This window comes from Pygocentrus nattereri, chromosome 24 (assembly GCF_015220715.1).
Source record: "Pygocentrus nattereri isolate fPygNat1 chromosome 24, fPygNat1.pri, whole genome shotgun sequence".
Lineage (NCBI taxonomy): Eukaryota > Metazoa > Chordata > Actinopteri > Characiformes > Serrasalmidae > Pygocentrus > Pygocentrus nattereri.
This window is the reverse complement of record NC_051234.1, coordinates 20,488,861-20,514,754: the sequence shown is the minus strand read 5'-3', so window position 1 is coordinate 20,514,754 and position 25,894 is coordinate 20,488,861. Positions and strand designations below refer to the sequence as shown.

General features: G+C 39.3%; 1 protein-coding gene across 1 annotated transcript in view; it reads left to right on the top strand.

Moving 5' to 3' along the window:
- cntnap2a (contactin associated protein 2a) overlaps window positions 1-25,894 on the top strand; it is a 655,370-nt gene that overhangs the window by 614,872 nt on the left and 14,604 nt on the right. The window contains exon 21 of the mRNA XM_017717995.2: window positions 3,285-3,378. Coding sequence (XP_017573484.2) covers window positions 3,285-3,378 — 94 coding nt within the window. The remainder of the gene's footprint in view (window positions 1-3,284; window positions 3,379-25,894) is intronic.

Sequence of the window (25,894 nt, the reverse complement as noted above, 5' to 3'; positions counted from 1 at the left end):
TACTCATTCTTTCTTTCTTCCACTCTTTCTCTCTATTTTTCTTTTTCTTTCTTTCCCCATTTTTCTTTCTGTCTCTATTTTCTCTCTCTCTCTCTCTCTCTATCTCTCTCTCTCTCTCTCGCTCCCCTCTCTTTCCCCCTCTTTCTCTGTATCTCTCTCTCTCTCTTTCTCTTCCCCATTAGTTCAAGGTAAATAAGCTAAAAGCAATTTAATTTTGTCACATTATCCTGTTGACTACACCAATGCACCAGCCTGCTTGTCGGAGGTCCTCTGAGACCCGATGGTGAGAATTAGATCATGTCTGAACGGGGCTGTTAAAAATAAGGTGGGAGGGGGACAATATTCTGGACAATTTAGCCGCCCTGAGCACACCTGGGAGCGTGGGGAATAAACAGCCTCACATTTATCAATCCGACACATCAGCAGAACAAATTAGTGGAAAGATGTGATGGAGTGAAGCCCATTGTGTCGGGGTCTTCTCCCTGCTCTCCCTCTGTGGCTGATTTGTATTCATGATGCTCCTCAGCGATGAGAGCGACTCTTTCGCTCACAAAAGAGATGAGCGCGAGCAAAGAGTCGTATCTGCAAGCCCAAAAAGTAATTTGGCGGAAATTATTCTTTTTACTACCAGGGCCGACACGTCTCAAGCTAATTAGGAGTGCCAGGGAATCAGTAACGATGGGGTAATTAATGCTGTCAGGAAATGAAGGAGCGCTGTATGTGTTCTCAAGTAAACAGGCCCAGTCGTGCTGTTTGTACGCGTCCCTAAGAATAACACTGATTCATTTCCACATGAATAAAATATTTTACATCAACACAACTGCTGAGATGTACACCACCATTCAAAAAGACCTGCTCACATACACATACAGTACCCTGCCAGAGACCCATTCATTTCAATCCCAGTCACAATTACCAGTGTTTATTATTCAGTGTTTTATCTTTACAGTGTCCATTCTTTTCAGGAGACTAGCTTGCAATTTTTCAAAGAAATCTCCAAAGTTGAGGTCTGGACTCTGGGGTGGTCAGTCCATTGTTCTGAGAACACTGGCAACTTCTTTGTGTGATGTGTTTATTTCCTTTTCTCACTAAGAGCTTCTTAGCAACTACACATCCTTTCAGACTCACAGTGAAAGGATGTCTGTGGATTTTTTCAGATCTAAAGTAAGAGTGGACCTTGATTTTCTCCTTTCTCAAAGATGCAAACTGCTGTTTTGGTGGTGTACAATGTCGTGCAGGTGGTTGTTTTCATTTTCTCTGCAGCTGTAGTTGTTGAACTCATCCCCACAGTGAAGTATGGCGGGGGATCTGTGATGCTGTGGGACTCTTTTCTTCCAGCATCCCTGGACAATTTTTTGGATACATATAGCATCACAGACTCAATCATGTACTAGCACATATTAAATCAAAACTCAGCTGCCTCCAGCAAGGAAGCCTAAGCTGGGCCATAGTGTGCATCTTCCAGCAGGACAATGATCCAAAGTTCATCTCAAGATCAACACAAAAATGATTCACTGACTGCAGAATAAAGGTTTGCTATGGCTACCCCAGCCCTCTGAGATAAACCTCATAGAAAACCTGTGGGATGAGCTGAAGAGGAGAGTCCACAAGCATGGACTTTGGAATCTGAAGGATCTGGAGAGACTCTGTATGGAGGAATGGTTTCAGATCCTTTGTCACATGTTCTGCAGTCTCATTAAGCATTATAGGAGAAGATTCTGAGTCTTTATCTTTGTAAAGGGAGGCTGCACAAAGTGTTAAATGAAGGGGTGCCAATAATTGTAGCACACACAGATTTGAGAAAAATATTTGTTTCTTGGTAATATTTAGGGTTTTTTAATCATTGTACTTCAAAAATGGTTAGATTTTTAAAAATATTTGAATGAAAGATCGAAAGGATCAGCAGTCTCTTAGTCTTTTTGTTCTTTTTAACAGGGGTCCCAATATTTGAGGGCACTGCAAATAATGTCATTTTGCTTTGTTCTTAGTAGTAATAGCAGTGGTACACACTATTCTCTAAGCCAATATTGAACAATGTAAGTTAAGGATTTATCCAGCAGCTGGCGCCAGAAAGCAACAGCAAAATGAATTCCTGCAAGTCGGCCACTAGAGGGAGACGATTCACAGTACATTGGTCTCTAGAATATTGCTGCTTGTCATTTTAACCCCTTAAATTCAAAGTACCAGTGTCTTAGACATGAAGCAGTACTTGTTTTGAACTATGAAATGCCAGTAATGATTCACCACTGAAAAGCATATTTAGTTTTGTCTTAAACTTAATCTGTGTCTGGGAAACTGCCCCTATGAGGCTGAACTTCATTTCATCTATACATTTTACATGTATACTAAAATACCATGCATTGAATGGACTTTATTCAAATGTCTCCCTTATATGTCCACTCACTGTCCGCTGTATTAGAAACACCTACCTTGTGTGCCCACACGCTGGCTACTTTATTACAAACACCAACCACTCGCAGGCCACTTTACTCAAAACACCAGCCTTGTACTTCCACTCACTGGCCACTTTATTAGAAACACCCACCTTGTACTTCCACTTACCGGCCACTTTATTAGAAACACCAGCCATGTATTTCCTCTTGCTGGCCACTTTATTAAAGACACTTACCATGTACTTCTGCATCTCATTGGTCATCACTGGTCACTTTCTGACTATCATTATGGGTAGTAGTAGTTAGATAGTAGATAGGAGTTTTTACACAACTGCTAGGTTGAGAACACCACCCAAAAAAATCCAGCGACGAGCTTGATTTCTCTTGTAAATCACTTTATAATTTCCCCATAAACTACTGCTATGAATGATGGTAATTTAGCATTGTGTTCTGTTAACACCCAGCTAACGGTGGTGTTGTGCTTCTTATGCTGCCTTTAATGCTACGTATGGCAGGTCTAGATTAAACACAAGTGGAAGAGGGAAAAGGGGAAAAAACAGTCTCACTGGTAAATCTGGGGAGTTCACAGCCATAGTTGCAGTTTTACAGTGATAAGCAAAAACTTGAGCTAAAATAGGAAATTTTATGATGTTTCATAATTTCTGCAAAATTCAATCATGAAGATGTAAACAAAGCCATTCTGAGTGGTTTGAAGCAAAATGCTCAGAATTGCTCTGTGGTCCAAACTGAAGTTCCTAAAGAGTGAACATGTTTTTCTCTGCTTTGTCTACAGTGGACTTTGGATTGTAACCATTTCTACATGATGATTCTCCTTCAGATTATAATAAAAAGCAGCCTGTAATACAGCAGTCTGTTTTTTTTTTCTCATAGCTGGACCACTACCCCTCGGTCAGCTACACTCTGCCTGAAGCCTCAGACATTCAGTTCAACCTGGTCAAGACACTGTTCTTAGGAAAAGTCTTTGGTAAGTAATATCTCTGTTTTTTGTCAGTAATAAAATGTGTAGGAAGCAAAGCAAAGGGATCTCCTCGTCATCATATTTGCCCAGAATTTTTATGCATCTGGCTGTTTGTAATGCTTTGCTTTGGCCACTAGGTGGCGTCAGGACACTGCTGTGTGCTCAGAGAGGCTGGGGTTTGAGCTGTGATCATATTTTAGAGTTTCCTGGTCAGTTTCTTCCAGAATGGTTTGTCTTTGGGGATAAAGATAAAGAAGTAGAAATTGAATTAAGACTAAGCTTTATTGAGTTATTTTATTCCAATTTAGGTGTTTATATATAGGTTTTCAATTCCAATGAACCTATTACTCAGATTATTAGGTTATAAATGCAGCCATGTGACAAATGCAACATATCTTCAACATAATTCATCATCCCAAAACCCACTAAAAGGTTAGTCTTAAATCTGCTGGTCTGCAGGCCCCTGACCTTTACAGTTATGACTGAGACATCACAGCATGCGTTGGTCTCTCTGGGTCCCTGGAGTTTTCTCCCTGACTCACGGCTCACTGCTTGCACTCTGATACACTGCCCTACCTGTCACTTCCATGATTTACGCCTGAGCGTCTCGAGCACATGAATAAAACATGCTTCCTCCAGCACGCTGTGTCAGAGGAAATGTACATGCAGCCTTCTATAACTGCACTGCTGCTAGAACACGGCTGAAAGATGGACACTGGTCATCTCGCTAATGGTCATCTCCCTCGCTAAGTGCACTGAGCTTTTTCAGAAGATTTGTTTAAAGAGCCCATATCCTACATTTTTGTTGTATTTTATTTTTCAGGCCCACTTATAACATTTGTGTGGTTTTATACACCAAAAACAGTTTAGTTCCATTGTTTAGTTCCGTTTTCCAGTTTCTCTTAACCCCTTAGAATTAAACAGGCTGGTTTTGTTACTATGCCTTTAAGACTGATATATGTAAATGAACTCTGTTCTGACTGGCTGCCATGTATTGTATCTCATTCAAAAAGCAGTCCAGGCCTATATACTCTTCATAACTTCAGGAAAAACAGCGAGGCTTAGCTGTTGTGGGCTGAATAGGTGGGTATATATGCAAATGTTTTGTTTTTTTGTGACATCATAAAAACAGTGGCTTCAAGACAGGCTGTTTTTTGCAGTTTAGTTTTCATCTTTTTTGAATAAATGTATGGAATAAACTTTAAACTTTAACAACATTAATGAATTAAGGCAAACTTTTTATTAAAAATAAAAATGAGCAGTTTTTAATGTTGGGCTTACATCACTTAAAACAGCCTGCGATATTTGCTTGAACTCTTAGAACGTGAACATTTACTATGATGACATCTTCAACATCTGAAGGATAAATTCCTTTTATTGGCATCATAGTTTATAGATTCATGTAGATGAGCTAGATTGGGAGTATCCCTAATATTTCATGGATATTTAAAACATTCCTATGGCCTATTAAGACGGTGTTTTACCTTGTATATTACTTTATAATGGTGGTTCAGTCCTGGAACCCCTGCTATGAATAATGGTAGTTTAGCATTGTGATCTGTTAGCACGCAGCCAGCAGTGGTGTTGTGTTTCTTGCAACTCATTTAATGCTATGTATGGCAGGTCTAGATTAAAAACCTACTAAGTGGAATGGAGAAAAGGGAAAAAACATGAGTCTCACAGGTAAACCTTGAGAATGCACAGCTATGGTTGCAGTTTTACAGTGATAAGTAAAAACCTGAGCCCAAATGGGAAATTTCATATTTTATTATTTGTGCATAATTCAATCGTGAAAGTGTAAACAAAGTTATTCAGAGTGGTTTTACGTGAAATACTCTGTCAGAATTGTTCACAGTGGTGGTGATAGGAACCAAGCGTCTGAGGAGTTTAAAGCCTCTAAAAAAGCTCTCACAGGGAACAGTTACAAATGTGAATTCAATGTTTTTGTGGAGGAGGGGAACATGCAGGGTGTTGTAAGGCAAGATAGTCCCCCCCAAAAAGCTCATTTTTCTTAGATTTACCACTATTTTTCCATCATCAGCATTACATATAAACTTTCTCTCCGAACTTTTCACTCCGAATGACTTTTTTCACGTCTTAATGACCGAGTAGGCAGAAGTTTTGAAAAGTTGGTGGAATTTCTCCTCTAAAGCCTGTTTCTATTCACAGTTCAATTGAACTGTTCAATTGAAATGAATTTCTTTTTAGATGAAACAGAATGGAGTCCTTTCTTGCACTGCACATATCATGGAACTTTCTGCCTTTTTCATATAAAATAAATTCAATTTTTTTAATTATTCAAAGTACTTTGGCCTAAAATGGTATGAATAGGAAAGATGGGATTTAAGATTCACAGCATTCTTTACATAGTTTACACAATACTTTACATGATTTCCTCCCACTTTTCATGTGGTCTCACAGACTGGCTATGCGACTAAGCTTGAGTTTGGTGGGACTGTATCAGTGAGGCCTACAACAGTGTCCTCCGCTTCAGTGAAAGCCGCATGTTTTACTAAATCATGTTATTTGAGTGGTCCTCTCTGTGAGAGCGCATCAGTCATCCTGTCTGTTTTTGTGCTCTTTAATCAGGCAGCTTTAGGGCTCCAGATCATCTGATGAATTTCTGCTCCGCTGTAATCAGATCAATAACATTTTATGATCCGAACTCTAAAGGGCTTTTGTGAGCTGAATAGCTTCTCCTCTCACTGTGTGTCCTGCTCGTCCTCACATCCTATCAGATAACGCTCAGATAACATTCAGAGGCTTGTCAGGATGCCAGTTAGCTGAAGCGATGTGAATCTAGAACAACTTCAAGGTCACTCTTCCCCTTTTCATCGCCACAAGACCGTAGAGGTGGCACAGAAGACATCATGTGTGTCTGCAGACAGTCGTTATGCAGATGTCGATGGCCCTGATTTCCCCTCTTTCACAAAATCTGGTCGATCACCTAAGACTTATTTGGTATCTGAAGCTGCCTTCTTTAGATTTGCACTGAAGCTATGATGCTAATATCACTAACAAATAATGGCTTACAGGCCTGTGCAGAGTCTTTTGAAGGGGTATGAGCTGAAAGGGGCACTGTGTGAGATTTTTCTGTTAGAACTAATGTGGTGTGTGTGTGCGCTGCTGTGAGTCACCCTGTAAAGCTTGATGTTTGGGTCCCTAATCAACATTATACTGATGTTTTCATTAAGTTCTCTGAATGGTCATTCAACGCACTCCAGTTGTTAGATTCATCCACTTAGGGAAAGGGTCCTCAAGGAAGTGTTCCTTATGAAATGTGACATTTTTATAGATAAAGTGAGGTCAGGAGTAGCTGTGGGTAGCTAATTTAGATATAAATATTAAGCTTATTTGCAGGAACAGTGGATTAATTTTATGTACTTAATAGAAAATCACATTATTTGATTTCATCATAGTCCAAAATCAAGCACTTCAAGCATTAACATCGCCCCATTGGTTAGGACTTAAGGACTGAAGGCCTATGTCTCTGACTATTTATACGAGTCGTAATCCAACCAGGTTTCAGTTAGGTGTTAGGAATGGAAAACAGTACTGGCAGCTCAGAGTCACTGTAAAACTGATACATACAAGCTTGAATATATGAATAAGTCTATTACAAGTTTTAATGTAACATGCTGTTTAGTTGAAACGTCAAAGTTATTTGTGTTTCATCTAGAGCAGCCAAAATTGTTTATTTGCATCACCATTAGCTTAGCACTAGATCATAGGACTAGAATTCCATAGAAGAACTTTCATAGAGGTGTGTTTTTCCTATTTTTCAACTTTTTATATTATACATGCAGTTGTTCAGTACTCTAGACGTACTGATGATATCAGTGATCTACTCAGAAAAGTGTATCTGGATGTAATTTGTCACATTATCAGAAACACCTATTAATACATATGATTACAAAATGAAAGTTCTGGTCCTAGAATCTGATTGGCTGAGCCACATTTGAAGCCGTTGTAAAATCCAAGATATATACACACCTATGACTGCCTCACAGCTACTGAATAGTATATTACTGCACCACTGCATGAAAAAATGACTTGTGCTGTTAATAGAATAATCTTTAACTCTTATGCTGCTCACAGACCACTGAGTATACTGATTAAGTAAAAACCCATTTTTTGTTTAAACTGAGGGGCTGGCAACTTATGTTCTTAACTAGTTGGTCAGCTAGGTAACAGGCAAAAAGATAGCCAAGAGCCTAAACAAGTCCATTATCAATATCACAGACTTGAATTAAAGTACTTACATATGATTAACTCTAATATTGCAGTATATAAGTTGTTGTGTTGTGTTGTCATATGTTCATTGTTAGACGGCAGAAAGTTTAAAAATTCATGAAATGACCACAATATACAGCAATGGATGACTGAAAGTTCTCCTCATTCAGCGGTCCACAATGAACTACACTGTTTATGGTGCAATACTTGTTTATGTCAATTATTATAAAGAATAACTTACATTGCTTTCTGAGAAATTGTGTATTTTATCATTCATGTTGGCTGCCGTGTTGTAAAAGCAATAAGACACTTAGGCTCCATACATCTCCCTTTATCTTTGTCTCTCCCTCTGTCTCTCTCCCTCTTTTTCTCTGTCTTTCTCACATTCTTTTTTCCTTTTCTCTCTGCTTCTCTCTGTCTCTTTTTCTGTCTCTCTTTCTTTTGTTCTTTTGTGCTCTCATTCCCTTCTCTCTACCTTTTTCTCTCTCCCATGTATTTCTTTCATTCTGTCTGTCTTTCTCTTCCTTTTTTTGCTTTCTCTATATTTCTCTCTCTCTCTCTCTCTCTCTCTCTCTCTCTCTCCCTTCCTGCAGCCAATCGATTTGTTTCATCAGCAGGAGTCTGTCAGATCAATAGTAAATTCTTTTACTTGACAGCGCAGTGTTTTTGCACTATAGCAGCAGGAACGAAATTCAGTCTGTATTCTTGTTGTTTTTTTATTACTGTAACTCTGAATACATTTAATGCATTTGCTTCAGAGCTTTTACCTCATTTTATAACATGAGAAAAAAGCCCTGAAACAAAAATAAAATTGTATTTGACAAAAGTAGAAAAAACATTGATTTGACTGACCATTAATCCAGTTCATCGTGCTATCTCAAATCTCACCATTTTATTCAGTTAATTTACAGATACACAAATGTGAACACAAATAAGAACTAGTAATAGAACAATTGGGGGGTGAGAGGGGAACATATGAAGTTAACCTAACCTTTTATTTTGGCCAAAAAATAAGTGCAAACATTCAGATTAAGAAATATTACACTCATTTTGCACTGGGCCTTTGAAGCAGCCCATCATTTTGTCTACATTACATGCCCCAAGGGTCAGAGACCATGATTAAAAGCAGGTGCTCGACTTTCATAATCTCATTAAGGTAAAAGCAGCAGCCTCAGCAGAGCCCAGTCTGCGAAAACGGACGAATGCGCTGAGTAAATTGTGCTAATTGCAGGAAAGTAATGCTGCTAATTAAATGGATGAATGGATTATGGCCCGGGGGGACTGCAGGGGGTTCCTCCACCGATAGAGGCGGTCTGAGACGTGAGAACATGAGAACTTCCATCACTGCACATCTATCCTGCAAATATATTCCTGGAACCAGTTGCACCAATCAGTCTTAACCACTATGTGTATTTGCATGCATGATGTGTGTACATGCAGCGGTCAGCTACACAGTGTTGTTATTTATAGCTCATAGTAATTCATACTGTCCTAATCCACATCAACACATTTATGCAACTTTATTGAGGACATAAAGGTGATTTGAGCGCATTGAGAAAAAATTTGGGTATGTATTTATGGAAAAGATTTGGGTGACTATTGACCTCTATTCTTTAGCTACATTAGCCACATAGCTCCAGCTTTAAACTAAAGAAGCAAAATTTGTATACCAATTCAACTACATGTGGAGTAAGTGGAAAGTTGTGTGAATCAGATTTTTTGCCAAATCATTCTTTTAATTCTGTGCTGATTTAAATGTAACCAATCAGGACGCTCTCTGCAAGTAGAGACTAACTGTCATAGGCTTCTGGGAGCAGGTTGAACATGCAGTGTGTGTTGTCTTGATAGCAAGTTAGGCTACAGTGAGGATAGTGAGGAGAAAGGATGAACCCATTACAGATATGTACTGTGTATGTGTGACAGGATGACGATGATTGCTTTGAAATGAAAGGATGAAGCGCCATAAAACAAAAACTAATTTCTTCAAGCGAGTCAAGAGGCAACTGTGAGAACCAGCTCTCAGGGTGGTTTTCTGTGTATTAGTTAGGGGGCACCCTTCAAGATTATGCTCGGCAGATCATGTTCCGCCGTTTCTCTCATTATATTGGTGTGGAGAAATAAGTTCTTCAGCAGCCTTGTGCTCTCTGCTCCAGCCTCTGCTGCAGACAAGCCTTGGACATGGAGTGAATCACAATTCAGCCCCTTTACCCCAGTGCAGTTTCCAGAGGTTCTTATGCTACCACACTTATAAAAAGGATTGGTTCTTCAAGGGTTCTTTAGTAAAGACAGTGGTTATATATAGAACCATGAACACTCACAGGACCCTCAGCATGATTAAAGGGTTCTTTGCATCATGAAAGGGTTATTCCACCTGATAGAGAATGTGCTGTAGATGGTTCTATATAGAACCTTTTTGAAAATTGTTCTACATATCACCCAAAGGGGTTCTTCTGTTGTTACCATGTCAAGTTTGAAGAATGGTGGCAATCTGAAGAACCCTTTCATGAAGCGAAGAACCCTTTACTCATGCAGAGGTTTCTTTGAATGTTCATGGTTCTATATAGAACAATTTTCTTTACTGAAGAACCCTTGAAGAACCATATTTTTTTAAAAGAGTAGGCTGGAGATTTGCCTTTTTACTGAAGCTCAGGTATATACACCAAATTGCTGGTTTATTAGAAACACTTAATGTATCTTGTAGCTACACCGATGGACCATTTTAAACACCTGTACCTATAGGTGCACATTGTAGGTGTACAGTGAGACTGTAGCCCACCTGTTGCTGCACAGATTGTCAGCCCTCCTCTACCTCATTCATCAATGAAAGGGGCTATTCTCAGTACAGCAGTAACACTGACATGGTAGTGTGTAGATTATGTACAATGGTTGATTGTAGAGAAACTTACAGACTCAAATTTCTTTACAGTGGTGGAACCAGGGGTCACAGTGTGTACTACACAAACATAGCCACTTTATTTACTGTCCAAAAACACCCGTGAACCTTCTGAGTTTTTGAAGATTGTAAAGTAGTGTTAAATCAAACAGTTTTTATCTTTGGGGACTATTTTATCTTGCAACACACTACATGTATCTCTCCGCCATGAATGGATTAAAAAATATAATTAAAAAAAAACAAAACTATTATATAACAATGTCTCTGGCATCAGGCAGTGTATTTTTAATCATTTCATGCAGTAACTTTCTGTGAGGCAGCGTTTGAGTCATTAAACTCTTCAGACGTCTGGTTCCTACCCGCACCACTGTGAACAATTCTGACTTTGTTGGAAGTTTTCTAGAACCCCTGTGAATCACTGTTTACATCTTAAACTTTTACAAACTGTGTGCTTTTAGAACAAAAAAAATTGTGGGGCTCTGGAGTGGCGCAGCCGTCTAAGTGTTGGCCCTATCATCAGGAGATTGCGAGTTCGATCCCTGGTGATCCTTCCATCACTCAATGCGATACTAGTCAGTGTCTGTTAGCCGACGTAGCAGATCTGGCGGTTGGCGCTTTCCTCCGAGTGCATTCGGCTGTCCCGTGACGCTGTGTAAGCGGCAGTTCGAAAAGAAGCAGTGGCTGGTTTCACAGATCTTGGAGGAAGCCTGTGCTAGCCTTCACCCTCCTAGCGTTGGTAGCATCGTATGATTGGGGGAGTCCTAATAGTGGGTGGAACTGGAGACGACTAAATTGGAGAGAAAATTGGGTAAAAACATTTTTTACATTACATTTAGCAGACACTTTTTTCCAAAGCGACTTACAAATAATGTGGTACATAGAACAAACATAGTCAGGCCTTAAAGGAGGCCACAGGGTAATAGCGGGGTAGAGAAGGGAAGGAGGGCAAGAAGGAGATGAGGTTGGTAGTGGTTAGATTGCAAGAGGCGATTAGAGTAAGTGCTCCCTGAAGAGCTCTGTCTTCAGGAGTTTCTTAAAAATAGCGAGGGACGCCCCTGCTCTGACAGCGGAAGGTAGCTTGTTCCACCATTGGGGAATCAAGTATGAGAACAGTCTCGATTGCTTTGTGTGACTGTTTGGCAAAGCTAAGCGACGTTCATTGGAGGATCGCAACGGCCGGGCGGTGCTGTAAGCCTTTAGGAGTGAGTGCAGGTAGGAAGGAGCCTGCTCTGTTAACACCTTGTAGGCAATCGTAAGAGTTTTAAATTTGATACGAGCAGCAACCGGTAACCAGTGGAGCTCAATGAGCAGTGGGGTGACATGCGCCCGTTTTGGTTGGTTAAAGACCAGACGCGCTACAGCGTTCTGAACCATCTTCAGTGGTTTTACAACACAGGCCGGGAGGCTCGTCAGTATGGCATTGCAGTAGTCGAGGCGTGAGATGACCACTGCTTGTACCAAGAGTTGGGTGGCTCATTGTGTTAGAAACAGCCGTATCTGTCTGATGTTGTACAGCGCAAAGCGGCAGGACCGAGCCACCGAGGCAAAATGGTGCGTAAAGGAGAGTTGGTCATCTACCATAACCCCCAGGTTCCTAGCAACCTTTGTCGGGGAGAGTGAGAGTGAGTCGATGGTTATGGTGAAGTTGTGTTGAATGGATTGTTTTGCTGGTATAACCAGAAGTTCAGACTTGGACAGGTTTAGTTGAAGGTGGTGTTCCTTCATCCATGCGGATATGTCCGAGAGGTCATACGGATCAACAGGTCATCAGGCAGGAATGACAGATAGCATGTGTCGTCAGCATAGCAATGGTACGAGAAGCCATGTGAGCGGATAACCAGGCCTAGAGAGGTGGTGTAAATAGAAAAGAGAAGGGGTCCCAGTACCGATCCCTGGGGAACCCCAGGGGATAGCGAGTGGGCTGAGGAGAGCTCTCCATGCCACAATATTTAAATTAGTGGAGTTTTCTTTTAATAGTGTGGTGTCTCAAAGCTGTTGTCACATTTATGCTGATATGTAAAGAAGGGATGAAATGGAAAGGGATAAATGAAAAAAATTAATTAAAATTAAAGATTTTAATTTTCTGTGTCACAAATATTCAATATTTTGAAAAGGCGAAAATATTGCTTTTATTGTTACTTTGATGAAATAGATCCATAATAGCAATATGAATCTTGTATCCAACAGTAAAGGCGCAGCTACTTTTATGCAATGATGAACACACAGAGCTCCAGTTCCACATACTGATCCATTTTACTGATCAACATGGACATACATCCTCACCAACTACTTTGGAGACAGATTCTAATCACACAAATGTTAGTTTGTGCTTTCAGATTAGTTATACAAACATGAAATGGACTAATATCCATAAGGTCTCAATGAGGTTAAACACTTCATAATATTTCTGTAAAAGAGGACAGATAGATCTATAGTTAGACTGTAAAACAGCCTCATGCTGTCTGCTCCAGCCTCCACTGCAGACGAGCCTCAGACACACAGTGCATCACAATTCAGTGTCTTCCTCAGTGCAATTTTCAGGAGTCTTTTTTCTGCAAGGCTGAAGATTATATCTTGTTATTGAAGCCCTGGGTGTGTACTGCTGCTGCACTGAACCGCCTACTGTTTCAATGAAACACAGATACACCTATACTGCCTTGAAAATGTTAAATGCTCTATCTTATCAAATCAGAGAAATCTAACAGTTTTCTATCTAATGGTTTTAATAATATACCATGGTATACACTCTGGGCTTATTGGGTCTTCAGAGAAGGCCTAATGATTACTGGGAACTAACAAAATGTGTATGTAATTCTTAATTTTTTAGAATAATGCTTGCATTTAAACTCTCCAAGTATTATTCGCAGCAGTATTCATTTCTTTGTTACATACAGAATATATATTAGCACAAAAATATTAAATTAGGTTTTTCTCTGAAGTTTTTAGGTAGATATATCACTAAGCAAGCTCACCCTATTGGTTAAGACTTCAAGAGCTGAACAGGAGTCATCTACGAATTAAATTAACCAAAGTGACCAAGAAGTTTACAATGGGTGGGTCTAATATCAGGAGAAAAAACACTACTCTGGTTTTTCTGGAACTCGCAGATGCATCACAGACTGAATGAAAGTCTCTGTGTCAGCTCGTGGCAGCTCTAAACCAGCATCTCTACTGAAAGCATCATGGAGAAACTGCTACAAGGTAAACTGTCTGTCATAAGGAAAACGTGAATTTTGTAACGATGCAGCAGTTACACTTTGGTGCCTAAATGTGCCTAAACTTGCCACTTGATGTGGACCAGAAAATTCAAAGAAAGAGCTTCAGCCTTGTCAGAAAGTGACATCAGCCTAGCGCTAACAAACTACTAGAACCCCATAGAGGCACTAGTAGAATTTAGCATTAGCATTGAGGTGGGTTTTTCTTCATGTTTTGCCTGAGAATTTATGGCCCTGCTGTTATAGTCGTGCTTAGCCAGTGGATCAAATTGTTTACATTTTAATTATTCCAATAAAGATTGTGATAGCACCTTTTTAACAGTTTAGCCATTGTAACATTTTTTTCTAATAATTCTATAAGCTACAGGTCTGCACTGGATACCTGCGGGCCCTGTGAGACCTGCCACATCTTTGTTGTGAGGGACTAATTTTCAGTGTTGCGCCCAGGCGTGAGCAGGAAATCAGCCCACTGTAGGTGGGAGCAGGCTGATACACATGTGAAGAGAAATCCCACAAACGAATAAATAGCCTAAATAAAGTAGAATGATCACTAAGTCATATATGAACAACATAGAATGATGAACGTCATGCAAATTTCTCAAGCTGAGGACTGATTCACACATACGGGAAAGCCTCGCTTTTCATTTCGGCAGCAATGTTAAGTGGTTTTCACACAAGCTGCACGTGTGAAGCGGCAAAATCCTGCACTGAAGCGTTGCGTTGTTTAGAGAATAGACCCAGTGCTGATTTTTTCCACATCACGCAGCAAAGTGCACTGAAATAAGCCATTATATCAATGAAAATTAAACATAAAAACTTACAAACGTGATTTTTAAAAATTTCATTCATAACCATGTACTAGTTAAACATTCTTTGCTGCAAACAGATTTCCCAGTTTGTCTACCAGGCTTGAAACTTTTTCCCAATCACAAGTCAGATTAGCCATAGCTGCCCAGCAAAACAGCCATAATAACCGTTCTGTGGTTGAATTCCTGCTTTGTGTTTACTGGGAATGAATGGCGTTTGGTGAAGTTACTTCACAGTTAGTCTGGTGACCGTGACTGCTGTGTTATGTCAGCACAGAGTAATGTATTTGTGAACAGACTATCAGATATCGGATGTCAGTTCAGGGGTGGGAGCGGGACAAAATATTTCACTTGCGGGCGGGTCTGGGAGAAATGACTGATTTTTGCGGGAGTGGGATAAAATCTTGCAGGATTGCAGGACTGATGAGTGAAGTATGGCTTTGTTTATTACCCTGTATTTAAACTAAAGCATAAATAAAGCATAGTTTGGCTATTTAATGTAAAACATTGTACAAAATAAGACAGAAAGCAAAATAACTGCTCATTGGAGGTTCAGGTGTTGTTTTTATAGTGTACACTTGTCGTTTACAGTTGTAATCTGAACAGTAAACAGTAGTATTGCTGATGATCATTTCAAATTAGTTTAAATTACTGTTAATGTTTTGGTTCTATACAAAAAAAATCCTACTTTATTGACTGTTTCTTTACACTGAATAATAGGAGGGTAATAATACCGGAGTATTCAGTTATTCATCTGTGAAAATGTACTTATGCAAATCACTAGCTGTGGTCGGCTACTGTTTGCATTAAATTAGCAAAGGATCGGTTATGACGGTATAAGAAAGCAAGCAGCTTTATCTGACACATTCAAATGAGACCAGTTATTGCAAATTTATGGCTGCTTAGGGAATTACAGGCCTGCATTGTGATTAGAGTTGTGCATGTGTACAGTTCCAAATGTCAACAAAGGCTTTGTTATTTAACTCTGTAGAATGCAGCTAGAGCCAAAATGTAATAAATTAAATAAAACTTTTCTGGAGGCCCAAATATATCAGAAGCCTCAAACAGCATGGCTCAACTCCCCCTCCTCCCCCACCGCACATAATGTCACACACACATAGTGGAAATGGCAGGAATTTGTCTTTTGTAGACATCTGAGCAAAGTTAGATTGGACAAAAGAGAAATGCTGCTTTGCATTTTGGGCAGGAAATGTAGGACAGCTTTGAAGTTGCCTTCAGCTTCTGACAGGCTCGACCCACAAGATAATGAAGCAGGAATGCAGAAGAAGCTCCATAGGGAAGAGCACATTCAGCAGTGATAAATTTCATTCGGTGAGTTTGTCTGATTTTATCTCCCGTCTGACTGCTTATGTTCAGTCAGGGAGACGAATTACCCCAAATTCTGCTCACAACACATGCTGTGGATCTGCCAGTGCCTCTTATTTCATTTGCTGATGGAGGATTGGTCATATGTCTCACAACAGCTATATATTAACAAAATGATTAACTATTAATATGCAGCACCTTTCCTGCTTTTAAAATGTAGCTTAACATGTCTGCAAATGTTTGAAATGAATGGAGTATTTTGTTTAAGCTATAAAAGTGCACAAAATATTCTTCATCAGCACTTATTTATTTGCTTAATAATAATTCAGTAGTTTACATGAACCCGAACATCAGTGAATGGTTCCAAGTTTCATCACCAACATCCAATCAGAGCAACAGTTGCTGGATGTCCCAACCAAGTAAAGATCAAAATCAAAAACCAAGTCAAGTCAAAATAAAAAATGAATCTGGGGATTATTTTAAGTTTCAACTATGGATCCCCTAAGGGGAGGTGGGTAAAAAAAAAAAAGGTTAATGACATCGCGTTCCCTCACAAATGTTTGGCATTCCCTCATAAAAAATTTGGTGCCCTCACAAATGTTTTGCATTCCCCTGCAAACTCCCCCAACTGTAAAATACCTAAATTACCAGTGAAATCCCAGTGCTACAGCTGTACATTACAGGCATGGTGCGTCAGAAATTTCTCCACTGTGTCCACGAATATGACCGTGCTGACTCATAATGGGAGTTTGTGTGACCTCAGGAACACAGCACAACAGTTAGTTAGCCAGCTAGCTATAGGTCACACTGAGTGTTAAACTGTTGACACAATATTTTAATGTCCATGATCTACCAACACAGTGACTGGTGGTGTCATTCACCACTGCCACTGGAGCTGGGTTTGTTTACGTTTCCTGAGATACGCCACTGTCAATCATTTTGCGATCTGACATGCCCTCAAGGAAATTCGGCTTGTAGGAATGGAGAAGGTCAGAGAAATAGGAAGATTGTTGAGAGTTTTGTAAGTGAGAAGAAGGATCTTAAACTGAATATGGTAGTTTATGGGAGGCCAGTGGAGGTTTTGGAGAACAGGTGTTATGCGGTGATGTTACTGGGTGTAAGGTTTTTTTTTAAAACTATCAAAACAAAAAACGTTGACAGGCTTTAAAAGGATAACCTGTGTAGGGACCCGTACGTCACAGCTGATAGAGCACAGGGCCTATAATCCTGTTTAGGAAATGTGTTATTATTACACTGTTATACTTTCCTCTTATAATAGTACTTTTAATCTCTAGGTTTTCCAAACAAGCTCATTTATCTGGTAAAAGAACTGCATTCGTAATTGTATTCATTTGCAATACATTCTACTAGTTGAGATTTTCAGTGCACCATTAACTTCACCATTCCTCCACCAGAGGCTCGTTTTCAATTGCTTTACCCTTTACATGGAGATCACGTCATGCCACTTTTTCCGTTTTTTGCTGTTTCTCATTTCTTGCACTGCTGAATCATAAATCACATGCATTTCTGCGCTGTTCAGCATTCAGCTAATCAAAGTGATCCAGCGAGGTGATTTCAGAACCTTTAATGAAATTACAGGAGCATAAGTCCTATTCAGCAGCGGTGAACAGAGCAAAGTGAGAGCAGATTTACAGCCGAGAGGCTTTTACATAAAGCTTACTCCTCTCCACTGTGGTTACAGTGTGCTATAGGAGCAAACCTGAAAGGCTTATCATCCATATGTGGAGGTGAAGAGGAGCATGATTAATTCCAGCCTCACTCAGAAGAAAAGTCATTCTGGACAAATTTATATATATTCTGTACATATCCATAAAGAACTAAAGGTTAGCATGAAAGGGATGTTTTTTTGTTTTTTTTTAATTAAATGATGCTTTAGAGAGTTTTGCTTTAGAGTGTTATTTCATATATGCAGGAAATGACTGGTGTCTGTGTAAGAGCATTTAAGGGGCTCATATCATAGAACACTAAATTAAGCTTGCTCTTTTTTAGATGTGAAGCACCTCATGAACCTGGCTTGTAACTCACTCACTCAGAATTCCGGGTGGTGAGGAAATGTATTGCCATATAATGTGTTTAGTGCTGTTACTATATTCTGTATTGTGTGTGTTGTACCATGTATGTGATGTACAACAGTAAGGTAGCCAGTTAATTCAGTCTACTTGTACACTACGGCTACAGATTATCTTAATGTTAACGTTCTATCATGCACTGGCTAATTAACTAGACAGCTAACTACCAGTCACTCCAGTTCTCAGCCAAACTACCGAGTCTTTGACATGTTTACACTCACATATTTTCTAGGAGTTGGGGGAGGTGGGTTGGAGTTGTGGTTTGGGGAGGTCACTGTGGTTGTAGTGGACTGGTCTAGACAATAGTCCAGGGCTGTTGTATAGCTTTAAGGCAATTTCGCTTAGTCCTCATCAAACTGTTAAAACCTCATATTTGACCTAGAGCTTCTCCACATGCACAGACTCAAAGATACTTTGGTGTAACTTAGCTGCAATTCATGTTTTTTTAATGACATCTTGGTAAATGACAGGATGAAAGGATAATACATCAGCATATTATTACATGATATGCTGTGAACTGCATGTATGATCAGACACTTCATTAAGTACATCTCGTTCTACACTATTTGTTCAATAATCTGTTCCACTTTCCATATCGGTGCATTCTGTAGTTCTACTATTACAGACTGTAGTCCATCTGCATACTTTGGTAGCCCCCTCTCACCCTGTTCTACAGTGATCACCACAGAGCAGGTATTTGGGTAGTTGTCAATCTGAGCACTGACTTTATGACTTTGAGATGTCCACAGCTCATCTATTCATATGAAAGTTGCAGCTTCAAACCTCAGCAGGCAGCATTTTAGACGATTATTAATTTGGAACATGAGTGGGTGCCTTCCTGCCTCAGAATACTGTATGAGTCGGTAGCGTTTATCATGTTATTGACGCAGCCTGTGTGTCTGTGTCCGAGTGTGAATTTAACCAAGCAGAATTTAAATATTTTCAGTGAAAAAGAAAGAAATTTCTGGACTAGTTCAGGTGATGGTGCATCTGTTTTTCATCAGGGCTGCAGATCTTTGATCCAAGTCCAGCAGTTTATTCAGCTACTGCTCTCGGTTTCCAGCTGTCCATCACAACTCTCCTTTAAAGCATCAGCATTTACTTCAGACAGATAATCTAGACAGATTAAAAAAGCCCCTAACATAATTGACAACAGACATCAATAGATGCTGAATGAGCTGCTGGTTGAAAGTACCTTTCAGAGTTTATTGATTACTCTTGCTGACTTTTTCTGTTTTTAAGTGTAACCATATTAATGCAGAACACGCATCAGAATTCCTGGTCATTATGGACCCAGAGCTTTAATTAGGGTAGGGTTTTAAAGAATGAGACCTTTAAACTATAAAATTTTGTAGACTTTGTCTCCAGGAATGGTTACACGTCTTTAATGTAACAACGATTAAAAGAAGAGTTGATTTAAGCCTGTTTCCTCTTCTGTCGACGCTACAGTATACCACTTTTGTTTAGATAAACTCTTTACCCACTGGCCACTATTAGAATCGCCTTGTAACTCCACTTTGCAGCTCTGTGGTCAGAAACTAACAAGTGATTAACTGGTTAAAGGGGGCTGAGAAATTTGTTAAGCAAAGATGGACTACAGTATGTAATTGTAAACTGTACAGTGGAACTATAAGGTAGGTGAAGCTTTACCCACACAGTCAACAGCTACAGCAGTAATGAGAGCACATTCAATACTCCTACACCCCCATATAACTTTACCGACTCTGTCACACAGCTAGCAGTGTGCAGGGGCATCCACGGCTAGCTGAATATAATTTCTCATTGCCTGTCAGTCAAAGTTTTATATATACACACACTCATACACACACACACACACATGTCATCGCTGTCCAGAGAAAAACAAATATCTCCAAAATAGTAACTTTACAGGAGAGAAGATATGTACACTGACCAACCACTTAATTAAATACATCTTCTTATATCTACACTGTCCATTTTATCAGCTCCACTTACTATATAGGAGCACTTTGTGGTTCTACAATTACAGACCGTAGTCCATCTGTTTCTCTGATACTTTGTTAGCCCCCTTTTACCCTGTTCTTCAGTGGTCAGGACCACCACAGATCAGGAATTATTCTCAGTACTGCAGTGACACTGACTTTGTGGTGGCATGTGTGTGTTGCGCTGATACAAGTAGATCAGACACATCACCAACCGAAAATATCTAGCCATGATGAAGGACTAGAGGATGACTAATACAGACTTTGCAGCAACAGATGTGCTACTGTCTCTGACTTTACATCTACAAGGTGGACAGTGAGTGGACATTGTTTAAAGCACTACTGTGTCTGATCGTACTCGTACCAGCACTCGTACCAGCACAACACACAATAACATGCCACCACCACATCAGTGTCACTACAGTGATGAGAATGATCCACCACCCAAATAATACCTGCACTGTGGTGGTCCAGTGGGGGACCTGACCATTGAAGAACAAGAAGGTTAACAAAATATGCAAAGAAACTACAGTCTGTAATTATAGAACTACAAAATTTCTACAATTGAACAGATCTAGTGACAAGGGATTTCTTTCTTCAAGGTGTAGTCAAACAACAAAGTATACCGCCTCCTACACGTCCTGTAGGGTACTACAATCTGTCAGAAATGCTGCAAATACCTTATGAAAATTATGGAGCATTTTAGGGCGCTTCTGTTTTTAAGTATATTTTATTTATTTGCTTTACATTTTTTCTCTCATAATTTTTATAAAAATATTTTAGTAGAGTGTTGTTTGATGCTACTTTGGCACCAGCAGCCACACACCCCTGCAGTTATGCATCATTATAGTGTAATATTGCTGTATCTCTTGCATTACATGAAGCAGATCCCTTTTAGCCGCTGTTTGATATCTTGATTCGATCGGTCTGGTACATCTCAAAGCTCTGCCAGCAGGATGATGTCATGTGCTAAGCTGAGCCTGGCTCAGCTTTCTCTGTGTGTGATCTTAGTCATGGTCCGACTTCACTGCATTATGCCTGCCTGACATCAGCAGTGGATTCGAGTAGACTCCAGATCCATGCAGCGGTTTTCCAGGTTTTCCTTTAGCTGCCTGTGAATGGGAGCAGATCCAGAGATCAGGAAACAGTCCAAGCTAAACCACCCGGCTGCAGACACATACACAGACATACAGGCTGTGGAGGAGGAGTGAAGCATACAGAAGGAGGTTCTGCAGAGAGAGAGAGAGAGAGAGAGAGAGAGAGAGAGAGGGAGGGAGAGGTTTCTTGAGAGAGTTTACACTGCTACCTGCCAGCTAACGTTCAGGTAACGTTTCTTTTCTAATTCATGAGGCTAATTCTGTAGCTACATGGGTCAATATAGTAAAGGGGCAGCATTTCTTGCATTTGTGTGCTGTTTGCTTATGTGAATGATATGCTTTATTTACACTGTAACATTGTTTCATTCATTTTTAGAGTAGTAGGTACATGATGTGGTTATATGACTATGATAGCGTGTTAGATATTGTGTTGCTAAATTCATTGTATCATTGCTGCATTTATTGTTAGTGTTGCATTATACTGACACCTTCGCTGCTTCTCATTTTCAGACTCATCTGTTCTGCACAGACCATGTGCAAGTTTTTTTGTCTTGACTGTATTAGTGATTAATACTAGGCTCATGGGAGATAACTGTAAGAAACTCACCTATAGGATCTACAACATTATTAATTTTAACTGACAGACTAACACATTTCTTTTTTCCTGAGGTTAAGATGAGGGTTGGGCTTAGGAAAGCGTTACATTACATACCGATACTTACATCTATTTAATACATACAGGACATATTATTAATACATATAGATACCAAATATATGTAATGTGTATGGGACAATGGGATTATTAGCTATAGCTACTTTTAAACAATTTCTATAGGTATTCTATAGGTTGGACACGAAATTTTGATACAATGCAAAGGGTAACTGGAGTTGACCAAGAATGGAAAAAATAAAGGAACAAATATACACTTACATTATGTTACAAACATAATATATATGATAAATATTATTACATTAGGTAAAAATATGGGACATATTACATATAGCTGCTCACATATAGAATACGTATGACATTATTATTGTTATTATTATAATGATCATTGTTGTTATCTCTTATGTCCTGACATTGCTGTATATGGAAGCATAGCATCAGCCCAGCTGCACTGAAAGAGAACAGGCAGGAACAGAGGCAGAGAGAGGGAGAGTCCACTGAGAAGGAAATAGAATAGACTGTAACATTGTTTCAGTCCATTATTTTTTCTTGTAGAACAGTAGTGCTCTACCTGTCTCTCATCTCTCTTTCCCACTTCTCTTCAGTGCTGCCTTTCATCTCCCCCTCATTCTACGTGTCTCTTTATCACACCATCATGAGCTGATCATATACACACTGCTTTTCTTTGATGTATTTGTTCTCAGATGCTGTTGTCTCAGCACACTGCCATTACTCTGTATGGGGAATTCATTAACATGTGGCTCCATCATGCAGCAGTGGCGAGTCTATAGCCCCTCCCCCACATTCACACCGCAAAACACAGGCAGAGAAGTGATAGCAGATGAGTGTTAGCAGGATGGATGGGGTGTGTGGGGGTGATGTTTGGGTGATTTGAGGTGATAGCCGTGCCGCAGTTCTCTCATCTATTTCTCCGGCACCTCCGTTTGCCCTTTTCTGACTGCATAAGCTTCCATTTGTTACCATGGCAACCATCTCCATCCTGCCCCCTTTGCTGCACCTCCACCCCCTATCTGCTTTTTCACCCCCATATCGCTCGTCCCTCCTCTGCAATATAGCCTTCAATAAGAGTGTTTATCCAAATGCCACTAAATAATTGATCAGCCTTTATTGGGTGGATGTGGCTGATGGACCTAAACGAATGGATTGCTATTTGGTTTCAAAGTGTAGTTCCACTAACACAGCAGTTTGTGCTGCTTTGTCATCAATATCTGTGCCTGGAAGTCGCTAGTAAGACCTGTGCTGTTTTGCTGGGTCTTGAAACATATAAATATGAGTTATTCTAACAGCCAATAAGCAGCAGTTACAGTTGATAATAAGCTTTACAATATGAGTGATGGTGATTAGCACATTCAGAGCAAAGTTTTTAATTCAATTTCTCCTACAGGAGAATCTCAGCCAAGTAATATTGCTTTAATAGACGCCTACACAGTTGCGCTGTGGAAAATCTTGGTAAACGAAAGCATCTTACATGCATCTATTATCCATATATCTATTAATTCTCAATATAGGTAAGAATACGATAAGATTTCAACTTATTTCTAGATGTTTTTACCTATTTTAAAGAATTTTATCAAGGAAAATGAGCCCACTACACTGGCAGATTATAATAATTGAAGGAAGTAAATATATTTGACAGTGCAGTAAAATAATTTAATCTAATGAGATCAGTTTATTTAAGTAAAATGCCTACAAATATGTTGAATATTCCTACAATATTGTTACAGCAATGCCATGATGAAAATATAAGGTATTTTCCCTACATTTAAGATGCTAACTTGCCAATAAATCATTTTTGATTTGTATCATGATTTATTTTGGGTAATAAAGTGCCAAATTCTTGCAGATAGTTGTGTTGAAATGCTCTCAGGCTGAATTGTTTGTCTTTGCAGTCACTGAACAGCCTGTAGAATAGCTTTTGTTCTTTTGTACCTTGTAGCTGTAGTGCAGGGATGTGGGTGTGGTTACTTGAATAATCTTTAGTATTCATCTCAGTGTTCTCATTCTCATCCCAAGCCGTGCTACTGAAAAAGACATCCAGTTAAACAACTCACACAAAATAAAGCATGAGCAATTATTCAGGTTATGCTAAAATGAATCATTTTAACAAATTTAAGGATATGTGATGAACTGCACTAGTTCCATCTTCAGCAAGAACTTCAAATTATCCTTCCTTCATTGGGAACTGACAAAAGATAGTAGTTTTTGTGCATGATATATACCTCATGGTTCAAATATTGCTTTAATTGGCATTTTCAGCCTCAGTGAATAGCCAGCAGATCACAAAGTATCGGTGTTGTTCAGATATCTGGACACTATTCATAAAGAATACTATACAAAACTGTAAAACAACTGTAAATACCTGTCCTTTGTAGTCCAGTAGTGTGGATGCCTTTATCTCTGCTACACCCCCCCTTCCAAAAACACTACACTCTAAACAACACACACTCACACTCAGTGGTGCAGCATAGCTACTGCAGGCTGTTCGTCAGTGAGGAGCTCTATGGGAAACGTATGGTAGGTTGGCTCCGGGCTGCTTCTGACCTTGAATCTAATTAAGCACCGTCTTACTGCTCTCAGCTCAGCCCAAAACATCAGCGCTCTCCTAGCGATGAAGAACAAACAGAGACACTCGAATTAAACTGTCTGAGTTCCTTTTTTTCCCAATTATGCTGCATATGACAAAGTGATATTCATTTTTCAAAGATCTTTTAGGATATCTCCCTAGACAATATCACCACTCGTATTTAAAATCAGTATAATGTCGATGAGGAAGCAAAACAGCATATCTCCTTTTTTTCTTACACGATTTGACGTCCTTTTCATTTGGGTTAAGATTTCATGATGAATGGACTAATAGAAATAGTCCAAAAGTCCGTTAGATTTTCCTTCTCTTGTAACATTACCATTTTAGAGATATGAATTTTCCAGCAGCAATGATGTGCATACACAGTCCAAAGGCCTAATCTGGCCCTTTCAGATAGTCCCGTTTTCAGACCTACTGTGTTGTTAATTGAGAAATCGCTGTGATCTGATTTAGTTTATCAGTCAGAGAAATAATTGCTTAAATATTTCAGTCTAAAATGCAAAATCAGTATTATACTGATGAAGATTTGATGACAATATTAGAAAATTCACCTACATCCCTGGAAGACTTCCCTCACCAAATTTTGACTGAATTCGCTTTGAATACTTTTTAACGCATTTGCAGTCATCAGATTTAGCTCAGGGAAGAGGTCTGAAGCACTGCTCATGTTACAAAATGTTCTTCCACATGTTGCCAAGTTGCATGCAATTACACATTTATGCAAGAGAGGCCTCTAAATCCCAAAAACCTACACAGCATAGCTTAAGGCACCAAAGTCGATCATCAACACAAAGAATGTTGGCCAGAACTGTTTTCATAGTGAGAAAATCATCATATCACCAAGCCTAATAACAAAACCTTACCATAAAGCAGGAATGTGTGTAGCAGGAGTTGGAATGGCTCACTATTTACACTCAGAAAACTAGTGTTTGTTTACTCATATTGCAGTGACTCAGAATAAAGTCAGATCAGTGATGCTGAAAAATAAACAAAAGACATCTGCACTCTTTTATCCTCTGCTGCTTATACTTCTGTATTCTGTAGTTTGCTGTAATATCTGCTTTGGCTGTTTGACAGCATATGCAGGAATTTGGGAAGCGGCGGTGGTGCTGAGGGGGCAGCGGATAGTTTAACTGCAACTGCTAAAAGTAATGAAAGAAAATTAAATAACATTAAGATTATTTTACTTTTTATTTTTGCTTGTTTTAGGGTGGAGTTGGTATGCTGTTGTATTTTGTATATTTTCAAAAGCTGCTTTTTTCATTACAGTAAAGCAAATGGCTTCTCTTGCCAACTGTTGGTAATTTAGAGGGTGTCACATTTAAAAAAAGTATATTTATCTTTCTGTTTTCTGTAGTCTTATCAATTTGGCAAACGTCAACCAAAAAGACTTTACCAAAGGCAAAGTGAACTGTAGACCTTTTTCACCTCCAATATAACAAAATCCAGCTTGTATTAGGCCATTGTATGGATTCTGTTTCATGCCATTTGTACAAAACATGTACAAGTTTTGATCAGAGCTGTTGTGCTTCCTGGACCTGCCCGAAAATGAGCCAATAAACATTTATGATTAAGAAATGTTTGTTAATATGCCCTAAAATCTATAGAACCACAGGCTTTTGTCAG